Consider the following 15,654-nt stretch of genomic DNA (forward strand, 5'->3'; position numbering starts at 1 on the left):
TTTAAAATGTTTATTTTTGAGAGAGAGAGAGAGAGACCCCACATGTGAGCAGGGGAGGGGCAGAAAGGGAGGGAGGACAGAGGATCTGAAGGAGGTTCTGTGCTAATAGCAGAAAGCCCACTGCAGGGCCCAAATTAATGAACCGTGAGCTCATGACCCAAGCCAAAGTCAGATACTTAACCAACTGAGCCACTCAGGTGCCCCTCAGGATTTTTTTTATATATAAAATCATGTTGTCAGCAAATAGTAACAGTTTTATTTCTTCCTTTGTAAGTTAGATGCTTTTTACTTCTTTTTCCTGTCTGATAGCTCTGGCTGGGATTTACAATGCTATGTTGAATAAAAGTGGTGAGAGTGGGTGTTCTTTTTCCTGACATTAAAGGAAAAGCTTTCAGCTTTCACTGTTAAGTATGATAGCAGTGGGCTTGTCATATATGGCCTTATTCTCTTCAAATAATTTTTCTGCCCCCTTTTCTCCTTTCTCCTCCTCCTCCCATGCAAATGTTAATACATTTGATGGAGTCACTGAGTTCCCTAAGTTTATTCTTATTTTGCATATTTTTTTTTTCCTCTTTTGTCCATCTTGATTACTTTCCATTACTCTTCTAGGTGGTCAATTCCTTCTTCTGCTTCTTCCAGCCTGCTGTTCATTGCATTAAGCATGTTTCTAATCTCATTTATTGCACTCTTCATTTCTGATGATTTTTTTTTATCCATGTATTAAGGGTTTCACTGATGTCTTCCACTCTTTTCTCAAGTCCAGTGAGTATCCTTATGATCATTGCTTTAAATACTCCATCAGACATGTTACTTATATCTGTTTCATTTAGATCTCTGTCTGTGGCCTCATCCTGTTCCATTTGGTACCTCTTCTCATTTTAGGTCTCTGTGCCTATTTCTGTTTGTTAGGAAAGTCGACTAGGTCTCCTGCTCTTGAGGGCCTTATAAGTAAGAGGTCTTGTAGTGCCCTGCTGCATAGTGTCCCCCTTTCCCCCAGGGCCTGGTACTTCCGAGTGTTCATCATATGTGCTGTATGTGTTCTGCTGTTCTCTCTTGGGTGCTTTATCCTTCCAGCTAGTCGTCTGCAGATTATTTGCCTGTTGTGGGTAATGTTTTATCCTTGGCCTGAATGTAGCACATTTTAACTAGATGTGCTCTCGTCTGCCTGTGAAATAAGACCTGTCGCCACTGTCACTGGAACGGAGGCCCTGCAAAATTCCCAGGTTGGGAGGTGCAGTATTGGCAGGTATGTGGGCCAGTCTTCTGAGGGAGGGGGCCCACTCCACTAGGATTAAGGCAATCATGACTAGGAAGGGTAGTTCTACCAGACCATGGAGGGTGCTGAGCTTGGTGTAAACAAGTTAGGCAGCAAGTGAGCAAGTGTCTGTGCTATGCTGGTTCTCGCAGGTGTCCCTGTGTTTATGTCAAGGGGTGGGGGAGGGAAATGGCATCTACCAGTTCCTTTGTTCCTGCAGGGATCTCTCCATGAATTCTGCCTCTTTGGGACACACTACAAGATGAGCAAATAACCTCCCCACTCTGTGCCCCAGGCATTCTTCGGATTACTGTCCACAGGCTGTTTGCTCTGCCTTCTCTCCAAAAGCAGCCCCAAGGCCTCGTGTCTCTATGTGATCCTGCTGACTTTTAGAACTCCAGGCTTTAAGCCCTACTGGATGCAAGTACTCATGAAATTTGGCCCCTCTTGCTTTCCAAGCTAATTGCTATGGGGATTCATTTTCCCCATGCTTTCCCATGTGCTAGTCTGTCTCTTGCCCTTCTCTGTGACCATGGCTCTCTCCCCACAAATGTCAGCCACGATCCATTTCTCTCCCAGACCACATCTCCACACTTCCTACCTTCTTTGATGTGGCCTCTTCTCTACCTTCAGTTGTGGAGTTTGTTCTGCCTGCCAGTCTTTAAGTTGATTTCTGGAGTATTTAGGATGATTTGATATTTATTTGTATTCATGGGACAAGGCAAGCCTACAGTCCTCCTACTCTGCCACATCATCCTCTCCCCAACCCCCAAAATATTTTTGTTAAGGTTTTGCTGTATCTATGTTAATGTGGGTATTGCTCTGTAATTTGTCTTAATATTATTCTCCATATGTAGTATCATGTTATTATTGGGTTCACTTAATTAGTTGGGAAATGTATGAACCTTGTTTTGGAAGACTTGTGCACAATTGGTATTGTTTCAGCTTTACATATGCTGTAAAAGTTCTAAAATGTTCCAGGGCTGAACCTAAGCTGACAGCTACATAGAAAACAGGGACAGGAGTCCTACAACCACAAGGAACTTAAACTGTCCAACAACTCAAAAGAGTAGGAAACAATCTGTTTTAGAGCCTCCAGAAAAGAACACATTCCCTGCCAACACCTTGATTTTAGCCCATTGAGACCTGTCCTGTGTAGGTCCTGGGTAGGACTTACAACCCACAGTGCTATAAATAATTTGTGTGGTTTAAGCCATAGGTCTGTGGTGATGTGTTAGGACACCAATGGAAAGCTAATACATCAACATCATTCTGTGAGCATTTCTTGGCTAATTGAAGAATATTTCCTAGGCTCATGTACCTTTCCTGCCGCCAACCTGAACATAGCCTCTTTTCCGAGTGTGGGGTTTTTTTATTGAAAAATTACATTTACAAGACAATAATTGGCCACTAAATATGCTGATGTCTACTGCAGTGCCACTGCTTTCTAGGCCGAGAAGAGATAGGGGTTATGTACACAGGTAAATCTACATACATTGAATTCTTCATCTACATTTAAACCTACAAAGATTTCACAAGATTGGATAAAGACTGATAAGACTCCAGTATACTCAGAAAGACTTTTATTTACAGACAAGATATAGTACCATAAAAGAAAAAGAAGAGAATACCAAACGTGCAGTCACTAACAAATAAATTGAACTTCATGAAAATTAACAAATTCTGCCCTAGGGAAGAGACTTTTAAGAAATGAAAATCAAAGGCACAGACTGTGAGAAAACACTGGTAAAGATATACCAAATAAGGAACTTCTATCTATGTAGAATATATCAAATCACAAAATAGTAAGACACCAACCAATTTTTCTAAAAGTAGGCAAAAAACCACAGACAATTCCCTAAGGAAGACACATGGGTGGCAGATAAACACAGAGAATAATGCTCAACACTGACTCACTATGGAGATGCAAGGTAAAACCACACACCTACTAGAGTGGCTGAAATGAATAAAGGGCCTGTGTCTTACACACAAAGGTCAGCAATAATGTGAAGAAACTGGAAATCGAATATACTCTAGGAGGAAATATGAAATGTCACAACTATCTAGAACACAACTTGGCAAGTTCTTACAAAGTTAAATAGATCAACTTCCTGCACGACAGTGTGAGGAACTTTGTGGGCCTGCTTATTAAAATTGGGGAAAATTATAAAAACACAACTTAAAGTCTCTGGAAATGATCCTAAGGGTATACTGCAAACAAGGAAACATTTCCTCCAGAACACCTAATATTCAGTAAGAACAGCAAGAGCCAGTCACATCTGAACCAAGACCATTACCTCTCCCCATTCCAGTGACAGAGGTAGAACTCTGCTCCAAATGGATACATCCACGAACACGGGAATCCCTCTTCCTGGAGCTCCGAGGCAGAGGCCGACCTTCTCAGGAGGCAGTATGTCAGCATAGCTGGATGAGTGATGTTCCACTGTGGCTCCCTCACGAAGGCTACGTGCAGAGCTCCTCTGTCTGAAGTTAGGATGCCCGTGAGACCACACGTGCACTGCACTCCTAAAGCTTCTCTCCAGTGTGAACGTTCTGATGCCCAACAAGGTTAAGTCTGTGGCTGAAGCCAAAAGACTCTTCACGCTGACTGTATGCATCAGCCTATCTGGACTGAAGCTTCCACTGCTGAATCAGAGCAGACCTTTGGTAAAAGGCTTTTCCACATTAGTTGCATTCAAGACCTTTCTCCACTGTGAACTTTCTGGTGTTGAATGAGGTTGAAACGCTGGCTAAAGGATTTCCCACAATTGCTGCACTCATAAGGCATTTCTCCAGTGTGAATCCTCCGGTGTTTAACAAGGCTGGAGCTGTGGCGAAAAAACTTCCCACATTCCCTGCACTCGTAAGGTCTCACTCCAGTGTGAACCCTCTGGTGTTTAACAAGGCTGGAATTCTCACTAAAGAATCTCCCACATTCATTGCACTTAAAAGGCTTCTCTCCAGTGTGAACTTTTCGATGTTGCATGAGGCTAGAGCTTTGGCTAAAAAATTTCCCACATTCGCTGCACTCATAAGGCCTTTCTCCAGTGTGAACCCTCCAGTGATTAATAAGGCTTGACTTGTGGCTATAGAATTTCCCACATTCACTGCACTTATAAGGTCTTTCTCCAGTGTGAACTCTCTGGTGTTTCATGAGGCTTGAGTTAAAGCTAAAGAATTTCCCACATTGGCTGCACTCATAAGGCCTCACTCCAGTGTGGATCCTGTGATGCTGAACCAGCGTGGAATTATGCCTGAAGGCTTTTCCACATTCACTGCATGTAAAAGGCTTTTCTCCAGTGTGGACTCTCTGGTGTTGAATGAGGTCGGCATTGCGGCTAAAGGATTTTCCACACTCCCTACACCCGTAAGGCCTTTCTCCGGTGTGAACTATTTGGTGTATAAAAAGGTTTGATTTATGGCTAAATAACTTCCCGCATTCACTGCACTCATAAGGCTTTTCTCCAGTATGTAGTCTCTGGTGCTGAACAAGTAAGTATTTCTGACCAAAGGCTTTCCCACATTCACTGCATTCATAATGCCTTTTTCCAGGCTGGAAGGCCTCCCCACCTTCGGTGCTCCTATGTGGCTTCCCTCCACTGTGGGTCACCTGATGGTTAAGAAAACCAGCACTAACTGGGAAGTCCTTCCCACCCTCCCTGCCCTCTTCTCTCCTTAAAGATCTCTCTCCACAGTGCAGCTTCTGCTGTTGAAGTTTTGCTCTGAACACTCCTTCTACATAAACGCTCTGCCCAGAAGGCGCTTCCTCGACCTCTGCTCTACGCCACAAACCTGAAAGCAAAGAGATGCTGGTGAAGTGTGTGTGCACTTCCGTGCAGGGGAGGGGGGAGCACGCTTACAGATGTGTCCGACCCACCCAGGAATCAGTCCACAGAATTGCCGGCAGAATCGGGCCTGGGGTTCGGGGCCAGGGAGGGCCTGCTGTGCAGTGCCGGCCCTGGTGGGCTCGCACACTGGCGAGGGGCCTTATGAGCAGCAAGGACACAAGGACGGGGTGTAGGCTGGGTCTCCAACACATTCCTCTGCAAATGGCCTTCAGCAAGGCCACTGAGGGCACGGGAACACCGTGCGGAAGGGTGTGTCCAGGCCCAGAAGAAATCAAATGCAATTGAACAGCTGGTGTTCAAGGACCATTAAGGATACGTGCATGCCTCATGACACACTCGGTGAACGCCTGTACTGTAACCTTGAAAACTCCATATTCTCCCACTGCCTCTACATCCCCACAAACAGGCTGTGAGCTATGTGACCACGTGCACTAGTGTGACTAGGTAGGGCCCTGCCACAAGTCCCCCTTCCTGCCCGCCCCTGACTGGGACCTGGTGCCATTCAAACGCACCAATGAAATTCCCTCACTCCTTTTCTTGTGCACCCCCCCGCCTCCCAGTTCAAGCACTTGCCCACAGGTCGCCTCTACATCCCAGCCTGGCTGAGCTCCCTCCCTGTGCTCTCCCTACCAGCGGAGTATAAATTTTGTTTATTCCTGCGCCTGCCCCACAAGCGAATACAAAATGGTTGGCGTCACAAACAGGATGGTCTGGTCACAGGGCGAAGATTTAGGAAATGTCTGGAACTGCTCAGTTTATTAACCCGCTGTCCCAGACGGGCTCCACCACCTGGGGAGGCAGTGCAGTGCTCCTACGTGCTGGTCTGAGCTGTTGTGTCGCCTCTCAGGCACTGCCAAGGCTTTCCACACTAAATTGTGGAGTTCATTCTCCTAAAATACCCTGAGACTTCACTTCTTGCCAGGCCTGACTCAACAGGGTGGTGGGGCTGGGGGCTGGGCGAGTGTCCAGTGCTCCCTGATTAAGGGGCAGACTGGTATAGTTGGCTAAACACCTATGAAGTCTCCGCGGGGATTGAGGGTGCGGGTGGAAGGGCAGGCTCCCCGCAGCCAGCAAAGACACTGAATGTCAGGCGTGGGCCATTAGCTGCTTGTCAACAGAGGAGGGCTGGGTGACCTTCGGGAGATGCCTCCCGTGTGCTTGCGGCACCAGCACAGGGAGGTTCCTCACGTTCCCACTCAAGTCCGTGTTCCTCCTCAGACCCAACCACCGATCTGCACCCCTTCAATGGGAGTCTACCGTGGCCCCCCGTGAGGGTCAGTACTGCGGGCACCCCCCCTTCTCCACCGTGTTGTGTTGCTGCTGTTGCTATTTGTCTCCCAAACCCATGGGTATCAATGGGTCCCGTCCCTGGAGGTAAGTAGCTCAAAATATTAGGCCCAGGATCTCGGCAGGAACATTCAATTCTAGCACCTCCCAATAATCAGAGGAGGTGAGCCAATGATTCAACAAAGGTAAAACAACTTTGAAACATTTCTGGGTTCCGATTAGTGCTGCTGCCTGCCAACTGCGATCTCTGCTCCCAAGGGCTAGGACCAACCCCCCAAAGGTCATCTGGCCGCCACAGCTCTCCTCAATGGATTCCAACCCAGCTGAGGTCACCCACAGAGATGGGGCCACAGGAAGGAAGCATCGAAGGTCTTTCAGACCCAGCAGGTCAAGAACACAGGAGATCACAGGGAACTAGAAGCTAAAATTCTTAACTTCACAAGATTGAAAATCCAAACTATTAAAGATTCTGTGCAAAGAGATGGAGCGGGGAAGGAGCTCAGTGGTTACCGAGAGTATTTACTACGGGCGCGCAGCTCTTGTTCACAGAGCCCCAGAGATGAGGCAGCTGCTGGCATCACTTCAAAGAGCTGAAGATGCATCATCTACTTCAGGATCCTCTGGCTCACCAAGGCCAATCTCACATGGAATTTGGGGCTGAAGGCACCCAAGGAGGACATAGGGTATCCCCAATGTCAGCGCAGGGGTGACAGAGGCTAGAACTTTTTGAGGTTATATCAAAGCCTCAGGTGAGGAATCTGAAACCTCTCCCACCCCTCAGGATTCAGAAGCCCTGCCTCCGTGGACTTGGGTTTCCACGGCCTGGAGATGGCTGACAGAAAACCATCCCACTACCAGGGATGCCCTCACGCTCCTCCGCAAAAATCAGAAAGGTTCAGTGGACCTATCAGTGCTTTGAACATTCAGACAAGAACAATCCAGAGGAGCCTCTTTGTCACGGAGTCTAGGAGTTGTTCTTGAAGGCACCCTTCCCAATTCACAGCAGAGCTGCTTAATTTTATCGGCATGTCCACGCCAAGCAGGATGGAATGGGTTTCCCGACAGGCCATAAGGGCTCCACCCGCCATGACTCACAAAGTCTGACTTTTCACACTCCGCCTCCTAGGATGCAGACACCCCCCCCCCACCTCCACTATTCAGCCTGCTCCGTCCTTCCCAATTTGCTGATGCTGCTTCTGGGCGATGTGGCTTTGCCTCATTTACTGACAGCTGAGACACCCTATGAACTACTAGTCAAGCTATCCCCAAATTATAACAACTAAAGGAGATTAAAAGAGCCTCACCCATTATTACCCAGAGGTCTGTAGGCTTAGGGAACCACTCCTCTGGAACCACCCAAGGATGCTTCCAGCTCTGAAAATGGCAGCCGCCAAGGCCTCTCCAGTGAGGATTCAGTGGGGCCTCAGGCCCGGTCACACTCCCCAAGGGCAATCACCCATATATAACTCTGGTAGTTCACTGGAACTCTAAAAATAAACATTTCCTAACTTTACAGACTACAGGAGCCCAAGCCACCATCATTCCAAGCAACCCAACTCAGATTTAAAGGAGGTGCCCCTTTTAAACTACAGGGTAATGCCAGTAAAACAATTCATGGCAACAAAAGTGCACTTGCTGTCAACACTGCAACAATCCTCATTAAACGGCTGCCTGTCTCAGTGGCCTCTAATGCTTTGAGTCTTCCTGCTGTAGACAGAGATACCACTGCAGGCCGTGTACAAAGCTGGACAAGCCATAGTCCCTGGCCCTGCCAGTAAGAATCACCAAGTGAGAGCCGGGGGCGCCCCTGCTGGTGAAGGCAGTAAATACACCACAGTATCACCTGAAACAAGGGGGCCTTCAGAGGGCTGTTCGAGATCTACTAAAGGAGGGGGCCATTCTTCTAATTTCCTCTTTCAGTAACCCTGTTTGGCCAGTCATCAAGGCTTCTACCAACAGTGCCACTTAACTATCGCTTAAGTTCCCCCCATCGAGGCTCTAATACCTAACAAAACTGAACTAAAGGGTACCCAGGGACTATTTTGCTGTGGTAGATGTGGGCAGTGTATTTTATTCAGTACCTACTACCAGTCACAGCCCGTGTGCCTTTCAAGGAACTTTGCCTTTCAAGGAACCCAACACACATTTACTGAGTTGTCCACCAGTGGCTTAGCCCGGCCACCGTCCACCATCTCTCAGGACCCAGAAAGGGTCCCCCCAAAGCACCTTGTCTGCTTACACCACCTGCCTTTGTCCCCAGCTATACTCCCCGGGAGTGGCTGCACATTACAGTGACGTCACTCTCACAGGCCTTCCACTTGTGCCCAGGAACCAGCCACACTTGACCAATGCCCCCGTTAGGGCTCTTGCCTCCTCTGGGGCACATTAGCCTTCAAGTAACAGCGCCTCTGGATTCCACTACACCCCAAACTCATGGGTACACCACTTTCTGTACTTTCCGCTGCTGACCCCAGGAGTCTGTACGCCAGTGTGCGGTGCTCACACTGGGGATCCCCACAGCTCTTCATCCACCGGGCACCCACCCCCTTTGCTATCGACCCCAGGCAAAACAGGCAACATTTATTCCCATCTGAGTAGGCCTGGCCATACCACGGGAGACACCAGAGCTGGCCCCAGTTCAGCAGCCTTTGTCAAGTGGGATTACGGCATGACTGCCCACCAGCACCTTCTGGCGGCCTCTCAAGGTCACAGACAAAGGCTGTACTAAACACTGTTCCGTGTGCAACAAGCCCACGAGTCTCTAAGCCCACGTGGCCACGGAAAACAGACTGGCTTACAACTGTTTACCGGCCAGGAGAGGAGGTGTTCGTGTTCCTCGGGGTACTTCCTGCTGAATGTAAATCACTAATTCTAGACAGCTATAAGCCGAGCTTTGAAGATTAGGCCAAGAGATAAAAATCTTTCAGGGGCGCCTTAGCCGGTTAAGCGTCGGACTCTTGATCTGGGCTCAGGTCATGATCTCACGGTTTGTGGGCTCGAGCCTTGCTGACAGCAGGGAGCCTGTCTGGGATTCTCTCTCTCCTCTCTCTCTCTGCCCCTCCCTCCGCTTATGCATGTTCTGTCTCTCAAAATAAATGATAAACATTAAAAAAAAAAATCTTTCATAATGTAACCAAAACCTTCCAACGGCGTCCCTTAAACCAAGAGGTACCTGAACTGTTCCCCTGGCTTTCCCCCACTAAGTGCAGCGTCTGGCTGAGGCCTGGGTTTCAAGCCCTCACCGTGTGCCTAGGACCCCTCCCCGCGGTCTACATCAGAGCTTGCCTTGGGTGGCTAGACCAAGCTACGCCAGGCACCTCTAACATCCTCACCCCCAGGGGGCAAGTGTGAGCCGTCCCACCTCGTCCTGCCGATTGGGTTGAGCCACCACAGGCTCAATTGTATTGTAACCTTTTAAACTTCTGTATTTTCCTGCTGCCTCAACATCCCCACAAACAGGCTGTGAGCACGCCACCCAGGTGACCAGCCTACCCAAGTGATGTCCTGTCACAAGTCCCCCTTCTTGACCTCTTCTGTGACCTGGTGACATTCGAATGTTCCAAATGACATGTGCTCACACCTGTTCTTGCGTCCGCCCCCTGACCCACGGGTCCTCACTCACTCTCTGCTTCCCCCTGCTTGGCTGAGCCCACTCCCCGAGTGCTCCCTCCCACGCGAACCCCTCCCCACACACCCCCAGTGTGTCGTGACTATCTCTGGACCTGCTTATGACCCCCCCCCTCCACATACCCCGAGCGTGTCGTGACGGTCTCTGGACCTGCTTGTGACCCCCCTACACACCCACACACCCCCAGCGTGTCGTGACTGTCTCTCTGGACCTGCTGCACGTAATAAACTTTGCTTTTTCCTGAGCTGCCCTTGACCCTCCTCTTGTGGCCCTGCCCAACAGACCATCTCATAAAACACAAAACAAGGCCACTGTTGGGGAACACTGCAGAGGGAGCAGTGGGGAAGATCAGGTGAGATCCGGAGGACGGGCAGAGGGAAGGGGATGGTCCTCAGTCAGAAATCAGAGTAAACGTGGTAAAAGCACAACTGAGAAAGAAAAGCTGGAACTCAGCTGTGGCCTGGGCCTCGGCACCCAACCACCAGGGTCCCGTACAAGGACTCCTGGTATGACCTGAGCCCGTCCCTGAGTTCACATCTGCCCAGCCCCTCCCTCCAAGTACCTCTTGGCATGGCTGCAGTCATGACTCCACAGGGAGGCAAGGAGGGCTGTCTCCACCACTCCAACTGGGTAATTTCATGAGTCCTGGAAGACGCGAGTCCTAAGGGAGAGATAAGACAGGTAGATCAAAGCGACCCACCTCATGACAGACCACAGGAAAGAAAACTAAATATCACAGAAGAATCTTAGAAGACACTCCTGCAGGAACAGCCCAGTCAAGCAGTGGCTCTGTCGGTGCCTCAATTGCTGTTATAGGCACATCCCACACGTCAGCCAGAGAACAGGGCAGAGCCTGGGGCACAGAGCGGCCATGGACCTTCACAGCATCCCTGGGCCAGGGAGAGGCGACAGGGTGTGACCCATTAGGCTGACTGCAAGACTCCTGATCCCCAAACTTTCCTGCATGGCTTTGGAGCAGCGAGCCTTCAGGCAGCTCAAGAACAGAAGGGGTAGTGCACGGAGCCCAGGCCGTCAGAGCACCTACTCAAGAACACAGGGAAGAAGTGCCCACGGTCCGGCTTTGGAAAGGCCAAACCAGCCCGTGAGGGAAAGGGGAAGAGCAGAGCCCAGCCCAGGACACGGCACTGGGTTGTGAGGACCTTACCCAGAGAGGCCATCAGTGCAAAGTTCTCCAGCATCACATCACGGTACAAGAGTCTCTGGGCTTCATCAAGGAGACCCCACTCTTCCCAGGAGAAGCGGACAGCCACGTCCTCAAAGGTCACACAGCCCTGTCAAGATGGGGCAGCTGAGTTTATGTGTACCCTCCTTTCCCAGGACTCCAGCCATCCCCACAAACGTCCTCACCTCAGAGGAGCCATTGATGCCTGCTTGCTCCTCACTGTCCCAGTAAGCACTGTTCAGTCCTCAGCAAGAACAGGTGGGCAGGAAAAATGCCACCTGAGTTCTGGGCCTGGCATGCAGAGCGTCACCCTTCTGCCAGACAATTCACTTGGAGTCCCCCAGATTGTGCTTCCCAAACACAACTAACTTGGGGCCACTGTGCTCCCTTCAGCCCCTGAACAAGGGCCTGGAGCCATCCCAACACGCACGTCACTGTGCCACACCTCCCTTCGTATCTCCGCCCCCCCCCCCCCACAACGCCATGCATCTCCCTGGCCTCACCAAATGCCACTGTATGCCTTGGCACATGTAATCAGAACCCCATCCTATCCTGGACTTCCCAAGGCAACCCCCAGGCCTGCTTTCGAGGCCTTCCTGCCTGGCCCTTGTCCTCGCTTCATCCTCAGCCACCAGGAACCACACACAGATGTCAGACGCCCTCAGCTCTCCTCCACTGCCGTGTTGCAAAGGTGTCCCCTCACCCGCCTCAGTTTCCTCTAACACTTCTGTGAGCCGAAGCCCATCCGTCTCTCACACGAGGCTGGCCAATTCTCCCCGAAGACCCCGTGTGATCTTGAGCTAATCTCCTGGTCCCGGCAAAGGTCAGAACAGGAGCCTGGGGAGCCCGGAGCTGGATGAATAAGCAGAGGTGCCATCTTCACTGTCACCTCACTGCCCCGTCTCCACATCCATCTCATGGCCCCAGGCCACCAGCCAGACCCTCCACACTCCTACACCCGGTCCCCATGGACACTGTTCTCCCTCAAGAGTCTTTGTGAAGCCTACCACCCCTACCCAGGTGTCCAGCAAGGCTTGGTCCTTGGCCCCACACCCCCCTTCCCTTGTTACCACACGGCATCGCCACCAGGGCCTGAAGATGCTCCTGCCAAATCTGATCCACGGCTCCATTCTGATCCACGCACCGTCCGTACCATGGGCGTCTCCAGTCTGAGCGCTTCACCTCAGCTCCAGACTTGCGTGTCTGGGCGCCCCCTCGACACATCCACCTGAGGGTCCCTGAAGCATCCCATTCGACACAGCCCGAACCCGACTCCCGGTATTCCCGCCGAAAATGACTCTTACCACCGAGTCGGCCCTGGTGCTACGTGCCCGCTTCTAGCTGCTAAGACCAAACATCTCGGAGCCACCGCGGACTCTTGGACTTCTTTCTCCCACCCTCCACGTCACAAAGTCTGCTCAGACCTACTGATAAGCGGACACAGATTCCAATATATCTCCCACCTCTGCAACCGCCACCAACACTCACCTGACTATTGTGGCTGCCACCTCCCCACGTCCGCTCCTGGCCACTACTCCAGCTCCAATTTCTATTTCCTGCTGTTTCCACTACACACAACAGAGACCTAAAGTTGTGTGAGCATTCATGGCCCAGCCTCACCTCTAGCATTTTCCAATGTTTCTCACTGTGAATGTGATGCCTTATAAACCTAATGCCACTAGTTGCCAGAATGGGAACCAATCCGTAAAATTCCCGGTCTGGACTCAGGCCCCCGACCTTAGGTGATCACCGTCCAGGGATCTAGGATGGAGGGGTGGGGAGAGTAGTGGGGAAAGAGTCACAGAATCCTGGAGCCCATATAGATGGGAACTGAGCAGGGACACCCCTCACGACCCTCTGCACGGTCTGGAAGCAAATCTGCAGCCAACAGGAACCTACAGAAAAGCAAGGCCAGGAGAGGCAGGCAACAGTGTTGGGCCGCAAAGGCCGCTCAAGGGCCTCACACCACCCGGGCCTCGGTCCTCAGGGATGCGTCTTACCCGCTGCGTGACTTTGGACAACTACTCAACCACCCTGTGCCTCAGCGTTGGCATCTGTGAAATGGGAATAACAGTGGTGTCCATCCAGTGGGGCAACCGTTTATATCAAACTCATCCCTATGTGTCAAGTACTGAGTAGTGACTCTTACTCTCCTCATAATTAACACTTTTATCAACATTTTTTAGGTTTATTTATTTTGAGAGAGAGAGCACACAGACAGGGGAGGAGCAGAGAGAGAGAGGAAGGGAGGGAGAGAGAGAGAGAGAGAGACAGAGAGAGAAAGAGACAGAGAGACAGAGAGAGAAAGGGAATCCTAAACAGGCTCTGCGCTGTCAGTGTGGAGCCCGATTTGTGGCTTGAACTCATGAACCTGATCTGAGGTTCATGAAATCATGATCTGAGCTGAAACCAAGAGTCGGACGCTTGACCAACTGAGCCACCCAGGAACCCCCTTTTGTCAACATTTTCAGTGAAAATGCACTGACAATATTGAAAGTGTATTTTGTACATGCCTTTTAACTAATAGAATGTGATATTCGAGACATTTGATTTTAATCAGATGCTTAGCAGTACATTAAAACCTCAATTATTGGGGTGCCTGGATGGCTCAGCCAGTTAAATGTCTGACTTCAGCTCAGGTCACAATCTCACAGTTCGTGGGTTCCAGCCCCACGTCGGGCTCTGTGCTGACAGCTCGGAGCCCGGAGCCTGCTGTGGGTTCTGTGTCTCCCTCTCTCTCTGCCCCTCCTCCACTTGCACTCTAGCTCACTCTCAAAAATAAACATATTTAAAAATTAAAAAAAAAAAAACCCTCAGTTATTAAGGGCTTACATCAACTTAGTTCATTAAATTTTTATTTTAATTGCCGACGTATGTATGCGTATACACACATGTGTGTATGTGTACACGTGTATGCACGTGCATATATACACGTATGTATGTATTTTTAGCAATTAATGTTTAAATAAGCACTTACTCACATAAAGTCACAAGTTAATAAAATGGGAGCTCGGGCAGAGGAAATGGAGTAGATACTAGCCCTGGTGGCCCCTGGCTGTTTGCTGTGCTTTCCCCTAAGGGCAGTCCTGATGCGGCCTTTCCAGCGACTCAGCCCTCCAGCCCTGAAGGCTGCGGAAACTTAAGCACCAAGAGGGGCTGCTCCACGCACCGGACTGGCCTTTCCTTTCCTCCACAAGGAGCGGACACGGGGGTCCTGCTGAGGCTGGAATGGCAACCATCTCGGTCTCCCTTCCAGTCCTGGGTCCTTACACCCTATAACCCTCCACTGACTCACACACCCACCAGAACCACGTGGGACCACGGGATCCACCACTTTGGAAGCAGCCCCGCCTCCAGGCCCATCTGAAATATGAACTTGGCAATTCTTCCTAAATAGGAGTCCCAGGCCTTGCCCTGGTTCAGGACAATGCCTACCAGCCCTCGGTTTCACACAGACCTCTCCCCAGAACTTGAGACGGGAGTGAGCAAGCTACCCACGTGACACCTGCACGCCACACGGTAACCTCGGTAATCTCGGATTACCCTGTCCCAAATCCAACTCCTACTCTTCTCCCTGAAGCGTGCTCCTGCACGAACTTCCCCATCTCCATCCTTACCGAGATATTCAGGAAACATTTAGGGGAAAAAAAGAAAAAAGCAAACAAAAACACTGATGGTCCTTCATTCCCTTCTTTCTCTCACAGCCACTTCTGATGCAGCAGGAAATTCTGTCCAGTTTTAAAACTCCATCTGAGACCTATCGGTGCATCCCCTCCCCTGCCATCGGCCCAGCCCCGGCCACAACCCTCTAGCTGTCCACTGAACGGACTTGCTCCGCCCTCCTCACCCCATCCCCTCTGTGCTCCCTAAGACGCCTTTGAAAACTCTGAGCAACTGATGGGGTCCCTCCTATGTGCACAGTGTTCCGTGGCCACCAACGGCTCAGAGCGAAGGCTCAGCCGCTCAGGCTGCCTTTCCACTCGTGACCCGTCCCCTCTCGAGCTGTTCCCTGGGGACAAACCCCAGGCCCTGTCCCTCTGCCTGTGACCCTCCTCTGCCTGTGACCCTCCCACACCGCATCACACTGGCTGACAGAAATGGGGACCTGACCCAGGGTCGTGAGCGTGGGCCGCCCCTTCGTATTTCGGCATGTGCGGGGAGGACCCGGGGACCAGCGCTTACCGGAGCCGGGCCCCTCCGCACGGCCGCCGCCATCGGACTCTGGGCGGAACGGCGTCCGGAGAGGAGGACCAGCACGGGCCCCGCGCACCCCCGACCCCGATCCAGAATCGGGGTCACCCCCGGACGCAGCTGGCGAGCCTCGGACCGGCCTCCTCTCGCGGCTTCCCGCTCCCGTTGCCCCAGCCCCAGGGCAGCCTCCGGGAGCCTCAGATCAGACCGAGCGGCCCTAGACACCCCGAAACGCCCGCCCCTGCGGCCGCGCCACAAGTCC

General features: G+C 51.1%; 1 protein-coding gene across 1 annotated transcript; it reads right to left on the reverse strand.

Moving 5' to 3' along the window:
• Positions 1–765: 765 nt before the first annotated feature.
• Positions 766–15,603, reverse strand: LOC102958103 (zinc finger protein 773). The gene is made up of 4 exons (XM_042970687.1): positions 15,384–15,603; positions 11,184–11,310; positions 10,581–10,679; positions 766–5,047 (listed from the first exon to the last, which is right to left on the reverse strand). Exons 1-4 carry the CDS (start codon positions 15,414–15,416, stop codon positions 3,951–3,953), a joined length of 1,356 nt encoding a protein of 451 aa, XP_042826621.1. The 5' UTR covers positions 15,417–15,603; the 3' UTR covers positions 766–3,950.
• Positions 15,604–15,654: the final 51 nt, after the last annotated feature.

This window comes from Panthera tigris, chromosome E2 (assembly GCF_018350195.1).
Source record: "Panthera tigris isolate Pti1 chromosome E2, P.tigris_Pti1_mat1.1, whole genome shotgun sequence".
NCBI lineage: Eukaryota > Metazoa > Chordata > Mammalia > Carnivora > Felidae > Panthera > Panthera tigris.

Coding starts and splice junctions, on each gene's coding strand:
- LOC102958103 (XM_042970687.1), bottom strand. CDS start 15,416: ATGGCGGCGGCCGTGCGGAGGGGCCCGGCTCCG. Junction 11,311..15,383: donor TGCGGAGGGGCCCGGCTCCG/GTAAGCGCTGGT, acceptor CCATCTTGACAG/GGCTGTGTGACCTTTGAGGA. Junction 10,680..11,183: donor TGCACTGATGGCCTCTCTGG/GTAAGGTCCTCA, acceptor TCTCTCCCTTAG/GACTCGCGTCTTCCAGGACT.